The sequence below is a fragment of the Penicillium robsamsonii genome (assembly GCF_028829455.1).
Source record: "Penicillium robsamsonii strain IBT 29466 chromosome Unknown utg000002l_segment0_segment0, whole genome shotgun sequence".
In the NCBI taxonomy this organism is placed as follows: Eukaryota; Fungi; Ascomycota; class Eurotiomycetes; order Eurotiales; family Aspergillaceae; genus Penicillium; species Penicillium robsamsonii.
Window position 1 is genome coordinate 2939875 of NW_026643220.1, and position 17457 is coordinate 2957331.

Genomic DNA, 17457 nt, shown 5'->3' on the forward strand with positions numbered 1-17457 from the left:
CTCCATATCTACATCGCCATCAGTATTGGATGCTCTTGTATGACCTGACAAATTTGGTTAATTTTCGCTGACATTGTGTTCCAGTCCGAATTTCCTTACCCCCACTACGCTGTAATATATCTCACCCATGAGTAAAAGTTTTAATGTGGAATTCCCCCGAATCTTTTCGAGGTTCTGGGTGACCATATGTCTATTGGGGCTTTTTAAATAGAGTTTTTGCCCGTTTATAGATGGGCCTTATATAATATATAAACTATCGGTCTTTCTTTCTTTTCTAGACACAGTTCAATTCTCTTTGTGATACTTGCTTACTGTGGTGTACTCGAGTACCCTCGCAATTCTTCCTCGATTACATGTAAGCGAGTTAGCCTCTTCCTGTCACCATCAATATCACCACCCTCGGAGACCCGCTGTATGCTGGATTTCTTCTTATTCCTCTTCCTTTCTCTGTCCAGGTCAGATCAGCGTGAGTTGGTCAATAACCAAGTTAGGCATCAAGTATGAGCAATTTTGCAAGGTGCAGTGAAGGGGATGATGCGTGTCTCATGAATCAACAAACGGCAGTGTATGGCTTGTATGGTCAGCCGGAGAGTCATCACTTTGAGCAAGAGGGCCATGATTTCAACACACATAGACCTTGTTTCTCTCAGCATTCTTTCGACATATACGGGTCTCATTTTGGGCAGCTCTCTGCCCCACAGTCGAGTCTCGCTCTGGGGTTGCAGGACACGTCGGAACATTCACTTGATGACCCTAGGCTACCCCATCCGCCGCAGTTCATCTCCCAATCGCACTACCTTCAAGGGCCAATGTATTTGCCCCGCGACCCGCTAGGTGAAACAGAGATTGAAAGCCAGGAGTCTCACAACGAGGCTATATTACTATCAGAGGAAATAGTGCCCGCGCTTAGCGGCTTCCCTGATGTAAAGGAGTTTGATCAACTGGTGCAGAAGTGAGTGATCTATGATAAAGCTTACGAGATTTAATACTGATATCTTATCATTCTAATTAACTAGCTATATTGAGGGCTTATCTAATCAGAAACAAGATAAAGCGTTGATCCATGCTAAGAGAGCCCGAAACATTAGCACTGTGTTGATTGACCCTAAAAATACGGCGGTGGAGTCGGCTCAGTTTCGGTATGGATCTCTTTAGTTAAATCCATTGCCCGCACTGTTAAACAAATCAGGTTTTGGGTCAAAAAGATGTTCAAGCTCGAATCTGTGGGATCGGATGTAAGTTCGACTTATTCTGACGGATAAAATCAATCAATGCTAATAGGGTAATTTACGACATAAAGCATAGGAAGATGATCTGCCATAAGGGAAAGCCGGTTGCAATTCGACAAAAATTGTTCAAAATCCTCACTAAGGCACATCAGCAATGCCAACATGGTGGCCGAGATAAGACATCTACTCAGGTCCGGCGGATCTATTCATGGTGGGCAAATCTATGACATATCATATATAATGTGCTTAATTCATAGCCACTAACTATATCATTAGGGTCCCTAAGGAACTGATCGCCCGCTTTGTCAAGATTTGTCCAACTTGCCGGGTACACCGTGGTGGATCACGCCTAATACAGCCTACTTCGCGAACAAGCTCCTCCAGATTGGAGGGGGTCTCCCAATCCCTTAAAATACCATCGCTGCCAATCTCGCGACAAGACTCGACATTTGCTAGTCAAATATCCCTCAATGGGACGGAAGCAGACTATTTTAGTCATTTACAAGATCATATTGGCTGGCTAGATAGTCATCAAAATGTGTAAGGTCGCTCGAATCTAGGCAACGGAGTTCGGTCCTTTAAGGTTCCATGGGTGATATAGTAATATTCGAAATCAGCTTTACCTCTACACTCTCTTGCACTATTTCCCAGAGACCCACATTAGCAGCGCTAGTCCAAGCTAAGAGACCGACCCGCCTACATTGCATCCAACAATGTAACTTTACGAATCATAGTAAATTACAGTAATTAGCGCATCAATTAATTACCTACGCCACCTCGATTGGTTTTTACTCTAGATCAAATAAGCTATATCTTTGAAGTTTATGATCACTGACAAACCAATCTTATGTGGTGTCCTATTTACTTCTGACAGAACTCTTATGTAATGAGAAATTTCTCACATGACACCGTAGCCCGATTAACGATAAAGATCCTGTATATCCGAACGAAGTGTTCTCTTACCTCTCATTAGAGGCAAGTTAAGAAACTCTGTGGGCATATCATCATAAAGCGCCCAGCCATATTCACCATATTCCTGTGCCTGTAGCTTGACAACAAAAACGTCCCCGTAAAGAAATCGGTCATTCAGAATTTCTTGGGGGAAGTTGGCATTTTCTGGAAGATCATCAATGGCAAAAGTGAAAAAGATGATATAAATCCCATTACAAATCGGGTCCAACTGTTCGGTGACTTCAAATCTCACTTTGTCCGCGTAACGCCATGGATCTGGGGTAGACCAATATTCTCGCATGTCTGGTACATGTCCGTCAAAAGAGAATCTATGGTTGCTCTGTGACGTCGTCCGTAGGGGCACTAAATGGGGAGATTGTCCGTCGGCAGGAAAGCGGGCAGCCATAATCGTGACTGGTGTTGGTGTGGGTACCTGCTCTTCTTGGCTTCTGAAAAAGCTTTGGATGTAGGCCCACATATTCATAACCAAGTCAATAGCTATAGGAACGTTAATTTGAGTGAATGCAATATCATTCGACAATCGCCTCGTACCAGGAATATAGTGGTAGATGTACGCTGATATTGCCTGCTAAACTGATAGTCACAAGAGTAGGCGATTTTCCGAAAGGCAACAAGAGATGTTTTGGCTCGTGACTAGCGTGGGAGAAAAGCTTGGATGGGCAAGTAGTTGTTTAAGAGGACCAAGTCGTGCGGGGAATTCGATCAGGATCCTGTTATCTGGGTTATGTAAGCTTATTGCTCTGTTTGCTCTAATCCTTGCATGGGCCGAAAAATTTAGATTATCTTTCATCACTATTACTAGAATTTAACCTGACTAATCAAAGGTACAAGCATTGATGCAATATGGGCGGACCCGTCTCCTAACGTGTACTAGCGCTGCTAATGTAGGTCTCTGGGAAATAGTGCAAGAGAGTGTAGAGGTAAAGCTGATTTCGAATATTACTGTATTTCACACTTAATTGAGGTTCCATATTTGGATCCAACGCCTTTTCTCCCAGCCGTTTCAGCGACTACCCCCCAGTATCAAGTGGGTACCCAGATAGGCTGCCATTATACTACTCCATTTAATATCCGTTGCCATTCCATTTCTTTGTTCTGTGTTGAGTTCGCAGTGGATCACCCGCCCAGACAGCAATTGAGTTGTACTTTTGATATTTTGGTTTACTTTTTTCTATCATTGATTTATATAAAAGTGCAGTACAGAACGCGCTGTGACTGTTGAATTTCCGCATACTAATATTATTTTAGCCTCAAACAGAGTGATCGAGATAATGAACCGGCTATTAAAAGAAGAATGGATTATCTTCAAATGCACAGAAACACCGTTTGGCTATAAATCCTTTCCTAGCGTCCGCCAATTCTAATCACCACATCCTGCCTTCACGCCATAGTAGTTCCTGTATCAATACACATACAAAGTTAATCCGACAGTTCAATATCACATTGTCTCAAAAGGCGTAGCAATCCATTTCTTCAGCATAAACCCCAGCGTGCTAATACACTATTCCAATCTCTCACCCAAACTTCCCGGATTGTCATGATTGCCCAGCCAATCCTTTTACCCCCCAATAAGCGTCAGCTGTCAAGCACGAGCAGACCCAGATATGAATTATGGGCAAATGTAGAATGGAACATCTTTCTGATTCGGAAGGAAGTACATAGTATTAGTAATCTCGTTGTATATAACAGTCTAACTATGTAGTCTATTAAGCCTGATCACTATATTAAAGAACTTTTACTCGCCCTTACAGTAGAACTAGCTCCCGTCCTCATTTTATGCACTTGATTACGTCCCATTACTCTACAGTCGCACTTAGTATACAAATCCCCGTCCTCGATTCTTAGATCTAAACTAACTTAACTTCATATATAGAATCATCAATCCTTATACCTCGCTTGGAATTCCCAATCGCAAAGAAGAGCTAGGCCATCCTATATCACACGTGAAATCACTCTACATTATCCAGTCGGCAGTCACTTAAAACACAGACTCCAGGTCTTCCTAACGGGGATATGTCCAATATGAGGTAAGTTCCTGTCACTAGAACTTTTAACCAAGCTAAGTTAACGCTATAGACGTGGCGCGTACGATACAACGGGGATCAAAAGGCCGGGAATCCCTCCACTGCCAAAGTAATGAATGCGACGAAGTCTTCGTTAAGGTCCTCCGCTTCCGGAATGAGATTTTGCTTGTATCACTTCATCGATTGCTTCAATGCTATAGTACTTAATTTTATGGTATCTGTATCAGTAGTATAAATTCTCTCGTAGAAGCCCTATTAAATGAATGCAGGTAAGATTAAGGTTAAGCCTTAGGGAAGATATGAGTTCAATCAACCGATACAACGGGTACTTTCGACTGGCCGATTGGGACTTTGTAGACGCCGTGATGTCTATATGGAGTTTAGCTTCCGAGCTATACCGTTATAGGATTATATGGCCCTTTGATATAAGCGGAAGCCCCGAAATATCTACCACCGTACGTTCTAAATGTGCCAAATAATAATATTGAAAATAGTTTTCTTGGATGATCGAGCAATAATTCCTACCAAAGTGTGAACTTTATAAAGCAGGACTATGACGGGTAGTATTGCCAGTACTTAATGGACATGGGCTAGGCTTACAATAAATTCAAATGTATGTCCATGATAAGGTAGAGCTCTTGCCAATGCAAAGTTGTCATCGCGCCATTCCTTGATATAAAGCCATGATCCCTCCCTTTGCCAGAATACCACGATCCCAAATGGTATCATCACGTAATTTTCGCTTTCGATTTCCCAGGACTATTGATTGCCTGTTGCACAGACTTGTAAATGGGTTTTACCACTCCAAATCAGCAGGCATTCCACAATTGGTGCGGTAATCACTAGTAACATACATATCCACAGGAAGTCAATCACCCCTACCTCATTCGAATAATTCACTTGTACCATTTCCCCCTCGTTAGGTCGGAAGTTTTTGCGGCTCCGGAACGAATGGAAGAGGAAAGATGCAACCAGCTGTTTCATTGTCTGAAGATCCTTCTCGAATATCCCGCGAACGACTATTTTTCGTGTTAGAAATTTCGACAACGATGAACAAATCTGGTCGGTTCTGACTTACAAGGAGTACCTTTCATTGTTATACAATGCCTGGCAGATCCTCTGCTGTTCTAGTTTATCACGATCATAGTCGAAACCGACTGCTTTCAGAAGCATCTGTTTAAAATGGGATTTCTGAAAGAATAGACTGGCAAATTCCAACAGTTTCGGATAAAATCCTGCTGATGCCCAGTCCAGTAGACAGACACGACCATCATCTAACCAGATAATGTTTCGGGGGGCTATGTCTAAATGACAGAGCACCGGTGGGTTATGATTAAAATGAACCTTTCCATCTCTGGGAAAAAGCCGGCTGTTGAACCATTCTTCCACTTGCTGAACATTGCTAATGGTCAGATCATTTGTATCTGGCCAGAGTAAGCCGATTGAAGGGCCACCACCTAGGCTACCAGCTCTATCGGCGGTAATAGAGTGAAAATACTCAAGAATTTGAGCGAGTCTTTGAATGTGAGAGTCTGAAAGAGGATCGATAATCTTGCCCTGAATAAAATCCGATATTATGTAGCCCCAACCCTCATCGTCCTCAAAAAAGGCATGGACCGAAGGGACTTTAACTATACCAGGATCAATTATGTCGTATGCTTTTTGCTGATTCTTTGCCTCGTGGGAGGAGACAAACTGGCCGAACTTGACTACCAAGTCACAATCTGGTAGCTTAACGACCTGGTTACCAGATCTCAAGCCTCCAGTAAGCTGATCCTCTGGGCAAGAACGGCAATAGTCAATGATCGACTGGTGATTGTTTAATTGAACAGACATGGTGGCGTCAGATATTGTAAGGCCGGGTAGACAGAGTAAGAAAGGGATAGAAAACGATGGCCTCGATCGCTCTAACGCACATGATCTACGGCCTCGGATAATAAATAGTCCGATGTCTCCTAACCCTCCAAAATGATAGCTAGCTGAGCGATATAGCTTTACTGCCTTCCGTCCTTCATACCTGACTGACTTGGATTCAAGAAAATATGGTAAACCTGAATCCAGATCAAGTTCTAGCAGATTCCCGGCCTATCAGTCACATAAGAGTTGTGGTTCACACTGGTGCTGCGACAGATGGGTCGGACAACCATTGGTCGATATATCTCCTTCTTCGGACCGGTGGATCAGTGCGTGTGAATATGGTGACAGACTATGGAGAAATAGATGGGCGTCTTGAATGGTCAAATCTCACATATCTCCTCACAAATTCGGCGATACAGCACTGGGACTATCAGGTCACTATGGCTATTGAGGTTCGACATGTCGCTGATATAATTTACCGAAATTTCCGCCATCGATATCAGTTCTCTGGTGGAGGATCTGGCTGTCGTTTTTGGGTGTGAGTATAACTCCCCTTGAAATTAATATATTATCGCCATTAATATAAATATAGTCGCACCATCGTGTACGACATCGAGAGCCGTCAATATATTCCTGCGGGAACATCAAATGACTTGTGGACACACCTACAATACCTGTACCGCTGGGACAGGAATCCTTTGCAAGTAAACTGGGTCGAGGGGACATTTATTACTCGTTAACTATGGTCTTTTATGTGCATACTCAACCCACCAATCTGAATTGAAGGGAATAGCCAGAGCTCTTGGCTCATCCAAGCACCGTTTAAAGACGGTCATTTTGAAACCCCATGATAATTGTGACACTAAGATTGAAAATCGTAGAGTTTCCTCGCTCAAATCTAGTATTAATCGTACTGTATGATTTATATTACAGTACCTTATCATGTGCTTTTAAGTTACAATACGTTTCGATAATTTGAAATGGCCTAAGCCAAACACAGACTAGTGCGTTTCAGCATAAAGTTTGAGAAAGAAACGAAGAGAGTAAAATAGTAAAACAGATTTCGAGGGCGTCTGTATGATTGCGGATTTGATTTGCAAAATTATCTCCTTGCACGCTTTGTATGAGTTGAGACTATACTATCCCGATGTTTCCTTTTGTGCAATCTGGAGCACGTTGAGCAGTCTTGGAACTTCTGGCCGTTTCGATAGCCAGTAAAGGGACAGTCGAGGCTCTGTTGTCTTTCAAACCATTTCATACTTTTAGGAAAGCCACTTATCTTCCTCTCGATGCCCTTCGCCAAGCGTAGCGATATCGTGACAATTTCTGTAGGGTGTCTGACATAAAATGACACATGTTTGTTGTAAAGGGAGCATATTTGACAACCTTGTAGATCCAGTGAGGCGAGGGTCTCGTTCGCAGTAACAAACTCCAACTTTGGCTGATATAGAGTAATGAGAGCGTTGAATATGTCTTTATAGACACCGCGACACCGGATTGAGCCTTCACATAGGTAAAAGCCTCCATCATAGGTAGGCGAAGTATCGAGTTGGAAGTAGAAGTTGGAAACTAATAGCGCTGTTGCAACTTCAATAAGCTGACCTTGTGGGCGTAAATGTATCTGCTCTTTCTGTAGCGGTATACTTTGAACATCGTCCAGCCGAATTGGGTATGGTAGTTCAGTATTCAAACGAAAGAAGTCTTGCCTGCGTTGCTCATCCAACCCATTTCTGATATCACCATATTTAGTATGTCCATCAAGGAAGTCCATAAAAGAAGTCCATAACCTCTGTAGGGAGTGGGTCTTTCTCTTAGGTAGGCCTTTAGAGGCCTCTCCCGTCCCTAGAGAGATGGTGACATCGTGGGATATATTTTTGCCCCAAATACGGGAAGACTCCCACATTGCGAGTTCAATCGGGTTGGGGAAGCCAAGCCCACCATCCCAAAACTCTTGACTGGCAACTGTAATTGGTTTAAAGAAACTAGACTGACCATTAGCAAGGAGAAGCAATATCTATATATGGACGTATGGACGTACATAGGGGCTGCTGTTGTTGCACGAGCTCTACCTAAGTTTAGTATAATCGTGTAAGAACAATGATTGGACTTCCACTTACGCTTGCCATAGCAAAGCTTCGTCATCATTGTTTTCAGGTCGAACCACTGTATACCCTGAAAGCCATTAGGAAGATAGAGAAGCATTGTCGAAATCGTACATACCCGTCGGTTGTGCTGAACCGTTGTAGTTTGTGAATATTGAACGTACATTCCCTCCAGACGTCGCAGTAAGTGCTACCTTTGTCCCAGATACTATGCCAGGGACGTAACCGAATAATTGTCCTGGCAAGTTCTCTTGAAGAGCACCTTCCAGAAATCGCTCGTCGTACATTGCATCGCTAGTTATGTACTTAATCACTGCTTTCAATCGACCTAATGCGGATCCAGATGTTGAAAAACATCGGCGGGCAAGAGTCTCGAATACATTAGCACAATATGAGACAGGCCACTTTTGGTGGAATTTTGCCAGTACAGTCAGCCCCCCTGGTCTGTTAGTCATATATTGTGCATCCGATACTATACTATTGAAGACTCACCTGAGCTTGTACCAACTGCAAGATCAATCATGTCGTGGATTGGACAATCTCCAAGTAACTTCTGTAATTCACCTAGAAACTCGAGGGGCGTCACACCTCGCGCACCACCACCATCAATGCCTATAATCCTCACTCCAGCTGTTGGTGGTTTGGTATTAACTAGTAGTTCGCCGCCATCATCAAAAAGACAATCTATCTTAACTTGACTATCCGATTTTGGAAGATGAATGCCAAATAGAGCGGCGCACGTATCACATACCGAGTGACCACAGCTCAGATGTCTCTCAGGAGGTCGACAAAGGCACCAGATACAGACTGTGCTCGTCACAACCTGGCGTAGGAAACTGCTATATCTTTGGGCGTTTCCTCGGTGAAGCTGTGCAGCATCCGTATATCCATCCTCTAGAGCCTCGAATATACTGTCACATTGAGTTTGAACCTCTCGATCCAAATAGCTAGAGCACTGTGGTCCATATGAAACTCGAAATGCCTTCTTGCAATGAGACCTGTATAAGTTACAGTATATCATACATGGGTCGAAGACTATAGAAAGTCAAGAGATGATATGTATGTGGAATCCAACACTCACGATGCATCTTTTTCGGGTACGCATTCATCATAATGCTTGAGGCAACGAATGCTGCAGCCATGTTGTATGAAATTTTGACCTGAACGCAGAGCTTAAGAAACTTCTGCAAATATACATAGTGGTCTGCTTTGACGGGATCTGCGTCTCTCGAGACCTTAATAAAATCGAATGCCTCTGCTGGATTATGTGCCATATGCTTCACTGCAGAGTTAAAGAAATGTAGAAGGTGAGAGGCGGAGAAAAGGCATCTGAGGCTTGACTTTATCTCTCTCGATTCTTCCATGTGATATCGAATCTCCGCATAGAGTCTTTGATAACGTGTGGATGGGGAAAGGTATTTGCCTGCTAGTTGGAAGATTTTGAGCGCGGAAAAGCTTGATGAAAGTTGGCGCCCAAGGTTAGATGAGGTCAAGTAGTCCTCTATGTGAGCCTCGCTAAACTTGCCGTCCTCCGAAAAAATGATTAGTAATCTAGGAAGCGTATCGGAAGGTAACGAAGAAGCATTTTGAACCTCTACCCATGCTATCAAGCGCAACATAATTGCTTCTAAGGTCTGAAAGTCATCCGCAAATATGCATATGACATCACTGAAAGTGAAGACTAGTCTAGAATATAGAACATCGATGACGGCACGTGATGCAGTTGTGTGCCATGCTGCAGCATAAGATGTAGTTTCATGGCACCATACGTGACTCTTTTCGGAAAGAGGAATTTGCAATGGGTTGCTGTCGGCAAAAAGCACAGGGTTATCGCTCGTTAAAGAAGTCGTATCAACCCGCAGGTTGACATTTGCTCGATCTCCTCGGCGTATGTTATTTCGATTGAAGATATTCCGCATTGCCTCATCTTTCGTTGAGGTACCCAAAAAGAGACAAAGCTGAGGGCGTTGAAAGTCTGGCTCAGGCATTTCGCGAACCAGAGAGTGCAGTCGATCAGTTCTTTCTATAACGAGTTCTTTCGAATCGCGGTTCTCTATGACACGAAGCCATCCGGTGTGTTTACAAGAAGCCATTGTTTGATATCTCTTACTTTGTGTGGGTTTACATTGATTTATAGAACATTGGAAATCTTTCATTGTAGCAAAGGTTATATACTCAAATGTAAGATTGTTTCAATGTGCAAAGTGGGTGAGCTAAAAATAACATACAGGAACATGTGTATCAAGTCTTTTCACCCTTATGAAGATTATCCAGGACAATGGATTGCTGCCGGTTCAAGGTTTCCATATTTGAAATGTTGTTCTCGAGCTGTTTGACCAGCGTAAACATCTTTTCGGTCGACCGGAGGAAATCGTTGGCAATTTCAATATATTCTCGTCGTTCGTTATGTAGAGCCTTGATGAAATCCACTTTTGAGGGGATTGTGGGATCTGTATTTGCTGTTTTCTTTGACTATCAGACAACAGGCATGGGATTTTAGCAACCAACGTCTTAGAACTCACCTCCATTGATTAGCAGAATCTCTAGTAAACTCCATCCCATATTGGCAGTAAAAGACCTTTTATTTCAATGAACCATCACAAATTAGCCACCCTAATGATTTTCTACAGATTTTAGACGGTAAAATCAATGTAACTGAGAGGGGGCCTATCAAGAGAACGAATGACGTATGAGGGGCCCACAAGGGCGCCCACGAGGAGTAACGCCCACGAGGAGTAACGCCCACGAGGAGTAACGCCCACGAGGAGTAACGCCCACGAGGGGCCCACATGGTGTGATGCTCATGAGTTGTAACGACCACTAGAATGCCCCAAAAGATGGTATAAAGAGATCGCCTAGGAGCCCAACCGAGGGGTAACATCACCGCCTGACTGGCATACATCTTCGGCCCCACTTCGATTGTTCCGATATGGTCATCACCACACCACTACGTTCTAGCTTGGTCAGCTGTAGTCAGTAAGGCCGATAGGACTGAGGAGAGGCTTATAAAAAGAACTCTCGCTAGGGAGCAACGGGGAGGAAAACAAGGGAACGGAACGCCCTACAAGGGCAGGGAAGGAGTCATGTCACGTCACATAAGGTAGAAGAAGCGAGACAATTTCTATTGCGTAGGAGGTTCCCCACATGGGATACTTAACAAGGCGGACTGCGGCACGAATCACTGCGGAACCAATGCGCCTACGCCTTATAAACCCTGTCTCGTCCAATTTAGCTCGTGGGCCGGATCGTCCGCCAAGACGCTAAATATAGGCTAGGCTATTCATGGAAACCTTACAACTCTCTCTGCGCCACAGCACGGCGTGACCGACACCCAGGTGCCTATGGTGCATTAGTGTGGTATATAGCCCGGAGGGCCGATCAAATTGTAAGATCTGGAATTAATTTCCAACTAGTGTATTCGACGCAGCCTATAGGCTCTCAAGACAACTTAATTTGACCACAAAGCTAATGAAACTATTACAACAAAGAAATCTCCAGCAAATCAAAAACATTATCGCCTCAAAACTCTTTCTATCCCCGCTATCCGGATACTGCCGGATTGAACGGCTTACTTTGGGGCCCAGTCAGGAGTCCCTCGATAGATGTGCCAAGTTGTAACAGAAATGGCTGAAGGTTCTCGAGATAAGCCTCTAAGTCGGCGATCCTTCTGCCCGCAATTAGCATGGGATGGGGAATTTATCTATTTAGCAGACTAACTTTTGTTTCTCCGTAATACTAATATCGTCAGGATCTGAATATTTTCAATTTTGAGATAAGAGGGGGTACCATACCGGTCTTCCAACCCATTGACACGGCCTTTAAGCTCAGTGATTGATTCACTTAACATCTGAACGTCGTATTGCGGTGCTGGACTGGGCGATAGCTCGGGGAGTGCATCAATTGCTTCTACTTTCTCTTCGATTGGAGCAAGTGGGCCAAGTGGAAATGGGTCCAGATACTCGAATGGATCCAGGTACTCCTCCAAAATTTGGTCCCATGAAAATGATTCATCGCTGCCAAGGGCATACTGGAGATCGGGGAAATCCTCGCTATCTTCGCCCCATTTAAGAAATGCATCAAAATCTGCGCTTTCCATGCTGATAATTGTGTAGGATCAGAATGGCGCAGTCAGCTGAATTTATATTCTTCTTCCTGCGCATCCTACCTGATAACCGGGACATAATTGGCGCTCAGCATGCGGCGCAGCGCCCACGTATGATCGTAAATTTAGAAATTTTTGTTTTAAAAGGAATATCACGCCAGCGAGACGCCTCCCACCTGAGATTGTCCATTTCCTCCAAGCCGATCACGTCCATATTACCATAAAGCCGCCCCGATGGCCGCCGAACCGAACGCCCCAGGTCATAATAAACAATACTATGAAGAGGAGGAGAATCTTCTGATTGTGCTCAAGCAGCTAGAGGGACTCTCGTGGCCAGAAATTGCGCTCAGATTCAACGAAAGTGTCCCAGACGACCGACACAGAACTGCATCAGCCCTAGAGAATAAATGGCGACAGCTACGCAAGACCCACCAGTAAGACTATGCCACTCCAGCTTAGATTGTTGTTTCTAATTATGGCATAGCTTAGTCGACCTTTCTCATATGTTCTTAGAGCAGGAGTAGTATATCAGACTACGATCGGGGTATGAAAGGGAATTAGGAAATGATCTACACGGAATAGAATTTGGTATCACACACAGAATAATGTGCGCGCTTAGAATTTAACCAATGGTTTTTTTTCTGAGATTCGATAATACCATATTTAACCCCCCCTCCCACCGGGTATTCCATATAATTCGCATTCCACAAATCAATCTCTCCGATCCGAATAAATCCATTACGATGCAAAATCAAGCTGTATGCATATCCAATTGTGGTTAATTGATAACCCCCTACTAACCAGTCAAGGTAAACTCTGAAAATGTTGTCGTCCCTTTGAGCGTCGTCCGCTGGTTCTTCCAGCGCGAGCAAGAAGATGCTCACTCAATCACCAACCTTCGAAAGTATATTTTATCTCTCGAAAGCTCGCTGCATACTTCAGGGTGGAGAATGCAGCATATCGTCGTTGAAAAGAATGCCCTATCTGCGCATTATGACCAACTACACCGGGACTATTTGAAACTTTTCGAAACCTACGAGCACCTTGAGAAGCGAGTCAACTATACCGGACTAGGAATCACAGATCTCCCCACAAAAGAGCGGCTCACGTCCGAGGATATCATCACCGAGAGCGCATGATATTTTCTGCTAGGAATATTCTATTCTGCCTACATGCTCGAATTTATGTGGTTATTCTTGTTTTTCGTTCGATGGTTCTAGGGGATATTTATCTTATAATGCGACGTAAATTGAATGAAGTTTATCTAATAATGTCGCTATTCCTCAGGGTCGATGATTGAGGGTGTTCCATACTCTGGGGCATAAAGGGCTTCATGGAAGTTTGCGATGCAGCCATCTTTGCATGTGTGTGAATAACATCGGCCAATGACACCTTTAAATTCGTCTTGGCGTTGAGTGTTGATTCTGATGTGGCTTGTACATTATATTGTTGATAGGCACCATCATCACTATCCAAAGCATTAGACATCGAGGATTTGATTTGGAATTTGGTGACATGGCATTGAAACTGGCGCCTTGTGATAGCCCAGCTTTCTGGATAGTTTCTATTCTGGATTCTCTCCCAGACAAAGTCGCGCACATCCTCGTAGCGCGCAGTTGAGCGATAGAACTTAACATCTCTAACCGCTAGGTCTAGTTGAATACCTGCGCGATAAAGATTATGCACTTCAATACAGCCAGTGCCAGGAGGATGATTCAATTTTGTCTCATTCTGTCGGTCAATTGCAATATTCATCGATATCAACTGTTCCTTTGCCATTTCACGCTGATCATTGGAATCCCACAGAAGGGACATGACGAATCTAGTCGACTGGTTCCATAGGTCCTCGTAAGGGCCAGTATCGATGGCTGAGTAAACTCCCTCGTTGAGGTGCGAGATGAACACACCATAAGGCCCATCTTGAGGATTGCGTCGAGAGAAGCCTTCATCAGTGGTTACTTTATGGCGAAGTCCCACAGGGGGTGCCAAATATGCAGGGGCCAAGTCCATCGAGAACCTGTTTGACACAGATTAATTGATGTATTATGGATATGAATAACACAGAAATATCATTGGGTACAAATGACACTTTTTCCCTTTTACCCCCTGGATCCTTTGCACATTTGTACATAGGTACTTCAGTATATTCGAAAATGTAATTTGCCCCCAATGTACATTTCAAAGTTGAGAGTTATAAACTTGCTCCCTCGACGGAGACAGATAATAGCTATTCACCTACTTCCATCGTTAATAATGTCAAATCGCAATGCCAGCAGTGACGAGTCAGTTCCCAACCTTGGGAGTATAGAGGGTCAGAATATCCAGGCCACAGCAGGAGGCGGAAATAATAACCGTAACAACCGCCACCGACGCCGCCGCAACAACTCCAGTTATAGCCGCACTAGTGACCATACTCCTGCTGGTATTGAGCAAGTTGAGATCGATGCTGAACCAGGAGGAGAAAATGATAGCCGTAACAACGCCAATAACCGCCGCCACAACAACTCCAATAACTTCCACACCAGCGACGATACCCCTCCTGGTATTGAGCGTGTTGAGAGCGATGCGGAAGGGGAAGGCGAAAATATCCCAGTTTATGAAGGGGATTTCTCCAATGAGGATGACGAGGCGGAATTATTCCTTCAACCAATGTGGTCAACACCGGAGCTGCTTGATCATACCGCCGAAACATCTGGCTTACCGATGGAAGGAAGTGTCCTTGCTTGGCGCGGAAATGGCACCGGGAAATCAGTGATAGTCGGATATGCGTGTGGCAGGTTCGCAACTGCTCGATTAATCCCAGCCGCCCGGCGTCCCATTCCCTCTCGAGCACCGAATATTTCAGAAAAAAGTCTTGCTCGACGAAAGGACTATATACGGACTGAACGAGATATTAGAGGTTGGGGAATCGTCGCATGGCGAGTGGATAAGAAGTCAGTCGACCAGGACCCAATATCCTTATTAAAACCGATGAGCAGAGCCTGGTATCCAGAGACATATGTCTATATTCATTGGTTGGGTGGAGACGCGAGCTGGGAATCGCGACACGATCTTCGATTCGTTTGTGCTGGCAATGAACTGAAGACAGACATGTTAATCTATAATGTGGCAAAGGAGCAAGAGGCCAATTACCGCGAGGCGCTTACAGGAGTGAGGCCACACTACCCTCCGGCGAATACCCATATGACAAACGACCACTGGAGAAATGTGAATTCATACCGAGGTGCACACTGGTTTCAGCCACGTGCTGAGGAAAATAAGCGCATAACGAGAATCGAATATGAACCAGTTATCCCAAGAGGGGATAACTATCAAGAATTCGATAACGGTATAGGTATGAGCGATAGCGGTACCTTTCAAGAAGTCAGTGAAGAATATCAAGAAGGATATTATGAGGGCTTGAACGAGGGCTCTAATGAGGGGGAGGAGATAGACAACGTTGAGGGAGGAGAGGAAGTTCAGGACGATAGAGAGCAACAATATGGGGATATGCAGCAGCGTGAGCGTGATTTAAGCCCTATTGATGAGGAAGTTAGTGTTTCTGAGGGCGGGTCCTTCTTTACCCCTAACGGCAGCCCTAGCCGAGTTCGATGGCATAGTGGAACACAGCAGAGATATGGTATATTTACTCCAAGAGCAACCAGGTCGCCTAGCTCTGGTATACCCCAGGGAAATAGAGACCAGGCCCGGCGAATGCCGGAAACGCCAAACAACCGGCGTATACCGCACCTCAACCGGGGCAATCAACAACGGACACCACAGTCCCGCCAGGGTAGTCAGCAGCGGCAGACACCGCAGTCCAACCGCTCCAACCGCTCTCACCAGGGTAACCAACCCAACCAGGGCGGCCAGCAACAACAGACACCACAGTCCAACCAACCCGACCGCCAGGGTAGTCAGCAGCGGCAGACACCGCAGTCCAACCGCTCCAACCGCTCTCACCAGGGTAACCAACCCAACCAGGGCGGCCAGCAACAACAGACACCACAGTCCAACCAACCCGACCGCCAGGGTAGTCAGCAGCGGCAGACACCGCAGTCCAGTCGCTCCAACCGCTCTCACCAGGGCGGCCAGCAACAACAGACACCACAGTCCAACCAACTAGATCAGGGTAGTCAACAGCGGCAGACACCGCAATCCAGTCGCTCCAACCGCTCTCACCAGGGCGGCCAGCAACAACAGACACCACAGTCCAACCAACTAGATCAGGGTAGTCAACAGCGGCAGACACCGCAGTCCAGTCGCTCCAACCGCTCTCACCAGGGCGGCCAGCAACAACAGACACCACAGTCCAACCAACTAGATCAGGGTAGTCAACAGCGGCAGACACCGCAATCCAGTCGCTCCAACCGCTCTCACCAGGGCGGCCAGCAACAACAGACACCACAGTCCAACCAACTAGATCAGGGTAGTCAACAGCGGCAGACACCGCAATCCAGTCGCTCCAACCGCTCTCACCAGGGCGGCCAGCAACAACAGACACCACAGTCCAACCAACCCGACCGCCAGGGTAGTCAACAGCGGCAGACACCGCAATCCAGTCGCTCCAACCGCTCTCACCAGGGCGGCCAGCAACAACAGACACCACAGTCCAACCAACTAGATCAGGGTAGTCAACAGCGGCAGACACCGCAATCCAGTCGCTCCAACCGCTCTCACCAGGGCGGCCAGCAACAACAGACACCACAGTCCAACCAACCCGACCGCCAGGGTAGTCAGCAGCGGCGGACACCGCAATCCAGTCGCTCTAACCGCCCCAACCAACCAAATCATGACAATCAGCGGCAACGGACACCGCAATCAAGCCAGGGGATCCGCCCAAACCAACGGAACCAAATCGACCATCGCAGTACGGATTCAAACATAGCCATACCTGAGGGCAACCATAGTCCGACCCAAGTGCGACGCGGTCGAGGTCGGCCCCGCCGCGGAGACCGCACCAATATACCAAGCACTATACCGATACGACGTAGCACTCGACTTACTAGTATCCAAGCACCGCCTTAAGTCTGTACAAACATTCGTTATTATATTTATTGATACTACAAATTGTCATAAGTTCATGCGAGTTCAATTAAAATCTCTTGTATAATTTTAATTACATATACAGTACGTTAGAGTCTCAAGTGCTATATTGCTTGGGTTATTAAGAAATCAAAATTTCAAACCGG

General features: G+C 45.3%; 7 protein-coding genes across 7 annotated transcripts; 3 read left to right on the forward strand and 4 right to left on the reverse strand.

Moving 5' to 3' along the window:
• Positions 1 to 500: 500 nt before the first annotated feature.
• On the forward strand, positions 501 to 1773 carry N7447_004366 (integrase zinc binding domain-containing protein; the record flags this gene model as incomplete). The annotated part of the gene is made up of 5 exons (XM_057228641.1): positions 501 to 952; positions 1017 to 1139; positions 1190 to 1235; positions 1301 to 1440; positions 1506 to 1773. The coding sequence occupies 5 exons, from the start codon at positions 501 to 503 to the stop codon at positions 1771 to 1773; spliced, it is 1029 nt and encodes a 342-aa protein (XP_057087982.1).
• Positions 1774 to 5144: 3371 nt separating this feature from the next.
• On the reverse strand, positions 5145 to 9326 carry N7447_004367 (uncharacterized protein; the record flags this gene model as incomplete). Its single annotated transcript, XM_057228642.1, has 8 exons — positions 5145 to 5244; positions 5304 to 6003; positions 7469 to 8064; positions 8121 to 8147; positions 8200 to 8254; positions 8303 to 8623; positions 8677 to 8814; positions 9266 to 9326. The coding sequence occupies 8 exons, from the start codon at positions 9324 to 9326 to the stop codon at positions 5145 to 5147; spliced, it is 1998 nt and encodes a 665-aa protein (XP_057087983.1).
• Positions 9327 to 10425: 1099 nt separating this feature from the next.
• On the reverse strand, positions 10426 to 10746 carry N7447_004368 (uncharacterized protein; the record flags this gene model as incomplete). Its single annotated transcript, XM_057228643.1, has 2 exons — positions 10426 to 10634; positions 10707 to 10746. The coding sequence occupies 2 exons, from the start codon at positions 10744 to 10746 to the stop codon at positions 10426 to 10428; spliced, it is 249 nt and encodes an 82-aa protein (XP_057087984.1).
• A 1011-nt stretch (positions 10747 to 11757) lies between these two features.
• N7447_004369 (uncharacterized protein) lies at positions 11758 to 12280 on the reverse strand (the record flags this gene model as incomplete). Its single annotated transcript, XM_057228644.1, has 3 exons — positions 11758 to 11851; positions 11902 to 11919; positions 11976 to 12280. Coding segments are annotated over 3 exons (417 nt in total), but the record flags the coding sequence as incomplete, so codon positions are not given.
• A 749-nt stretch (positions 12281 to 13029) lies between these two features.
• On the forward strand, positions 13030 to 13425 carry N7447_004370 (uncharacterized protein; the record flags this gene model as incomplete). Its single annotated transcript, XM_057228645.1, has 2 exons — positions 13030 to 13044; positions 13096 to 13425. 2 exons carry the CDS (start codon positions 13030 to 13032, stop codon positions 13423 to 13425), a joined length of 345 nt encoding a protein of 114 aa, XP_057087986.1.
• A 121-nt stretch (positions 13426 to 13546) lies between these two features.
• On the reverse strand, positions 13547 to 14296 carry N7447_004371 (uncharacterized protein; the record flags this gene model as incomplete). The annotated part of the gene is made up of 1 exon (XM_057228646.1): positions 13547 to 14296. One exon carries the CDS (start codon positions 14294 to 14296, stop codon positions 13547 to 13549), a length of 750 nt encoding a protein of 249 aa, XP_057087987.1.
• A 243-nt stretch (positions 14297 to 14539) lies between these two features.
• Positions 14540 to 17293, forward strand: N7447_004372 (uncharacterized protein; the record flags this gene model as incomplete). Its single annotated transcript, XM_057228647.1, has 1 exon — positions 14540 to 17293. One exon carries the CDS (start codon positions 14540 to 14542, stop codon positions 17291 to 17293), a length of 2754 nt encoding a protein of 917 aa, XP_057087988.1.
• Positions 17294 to 17457: the final 164 nt, after the last annotated feature.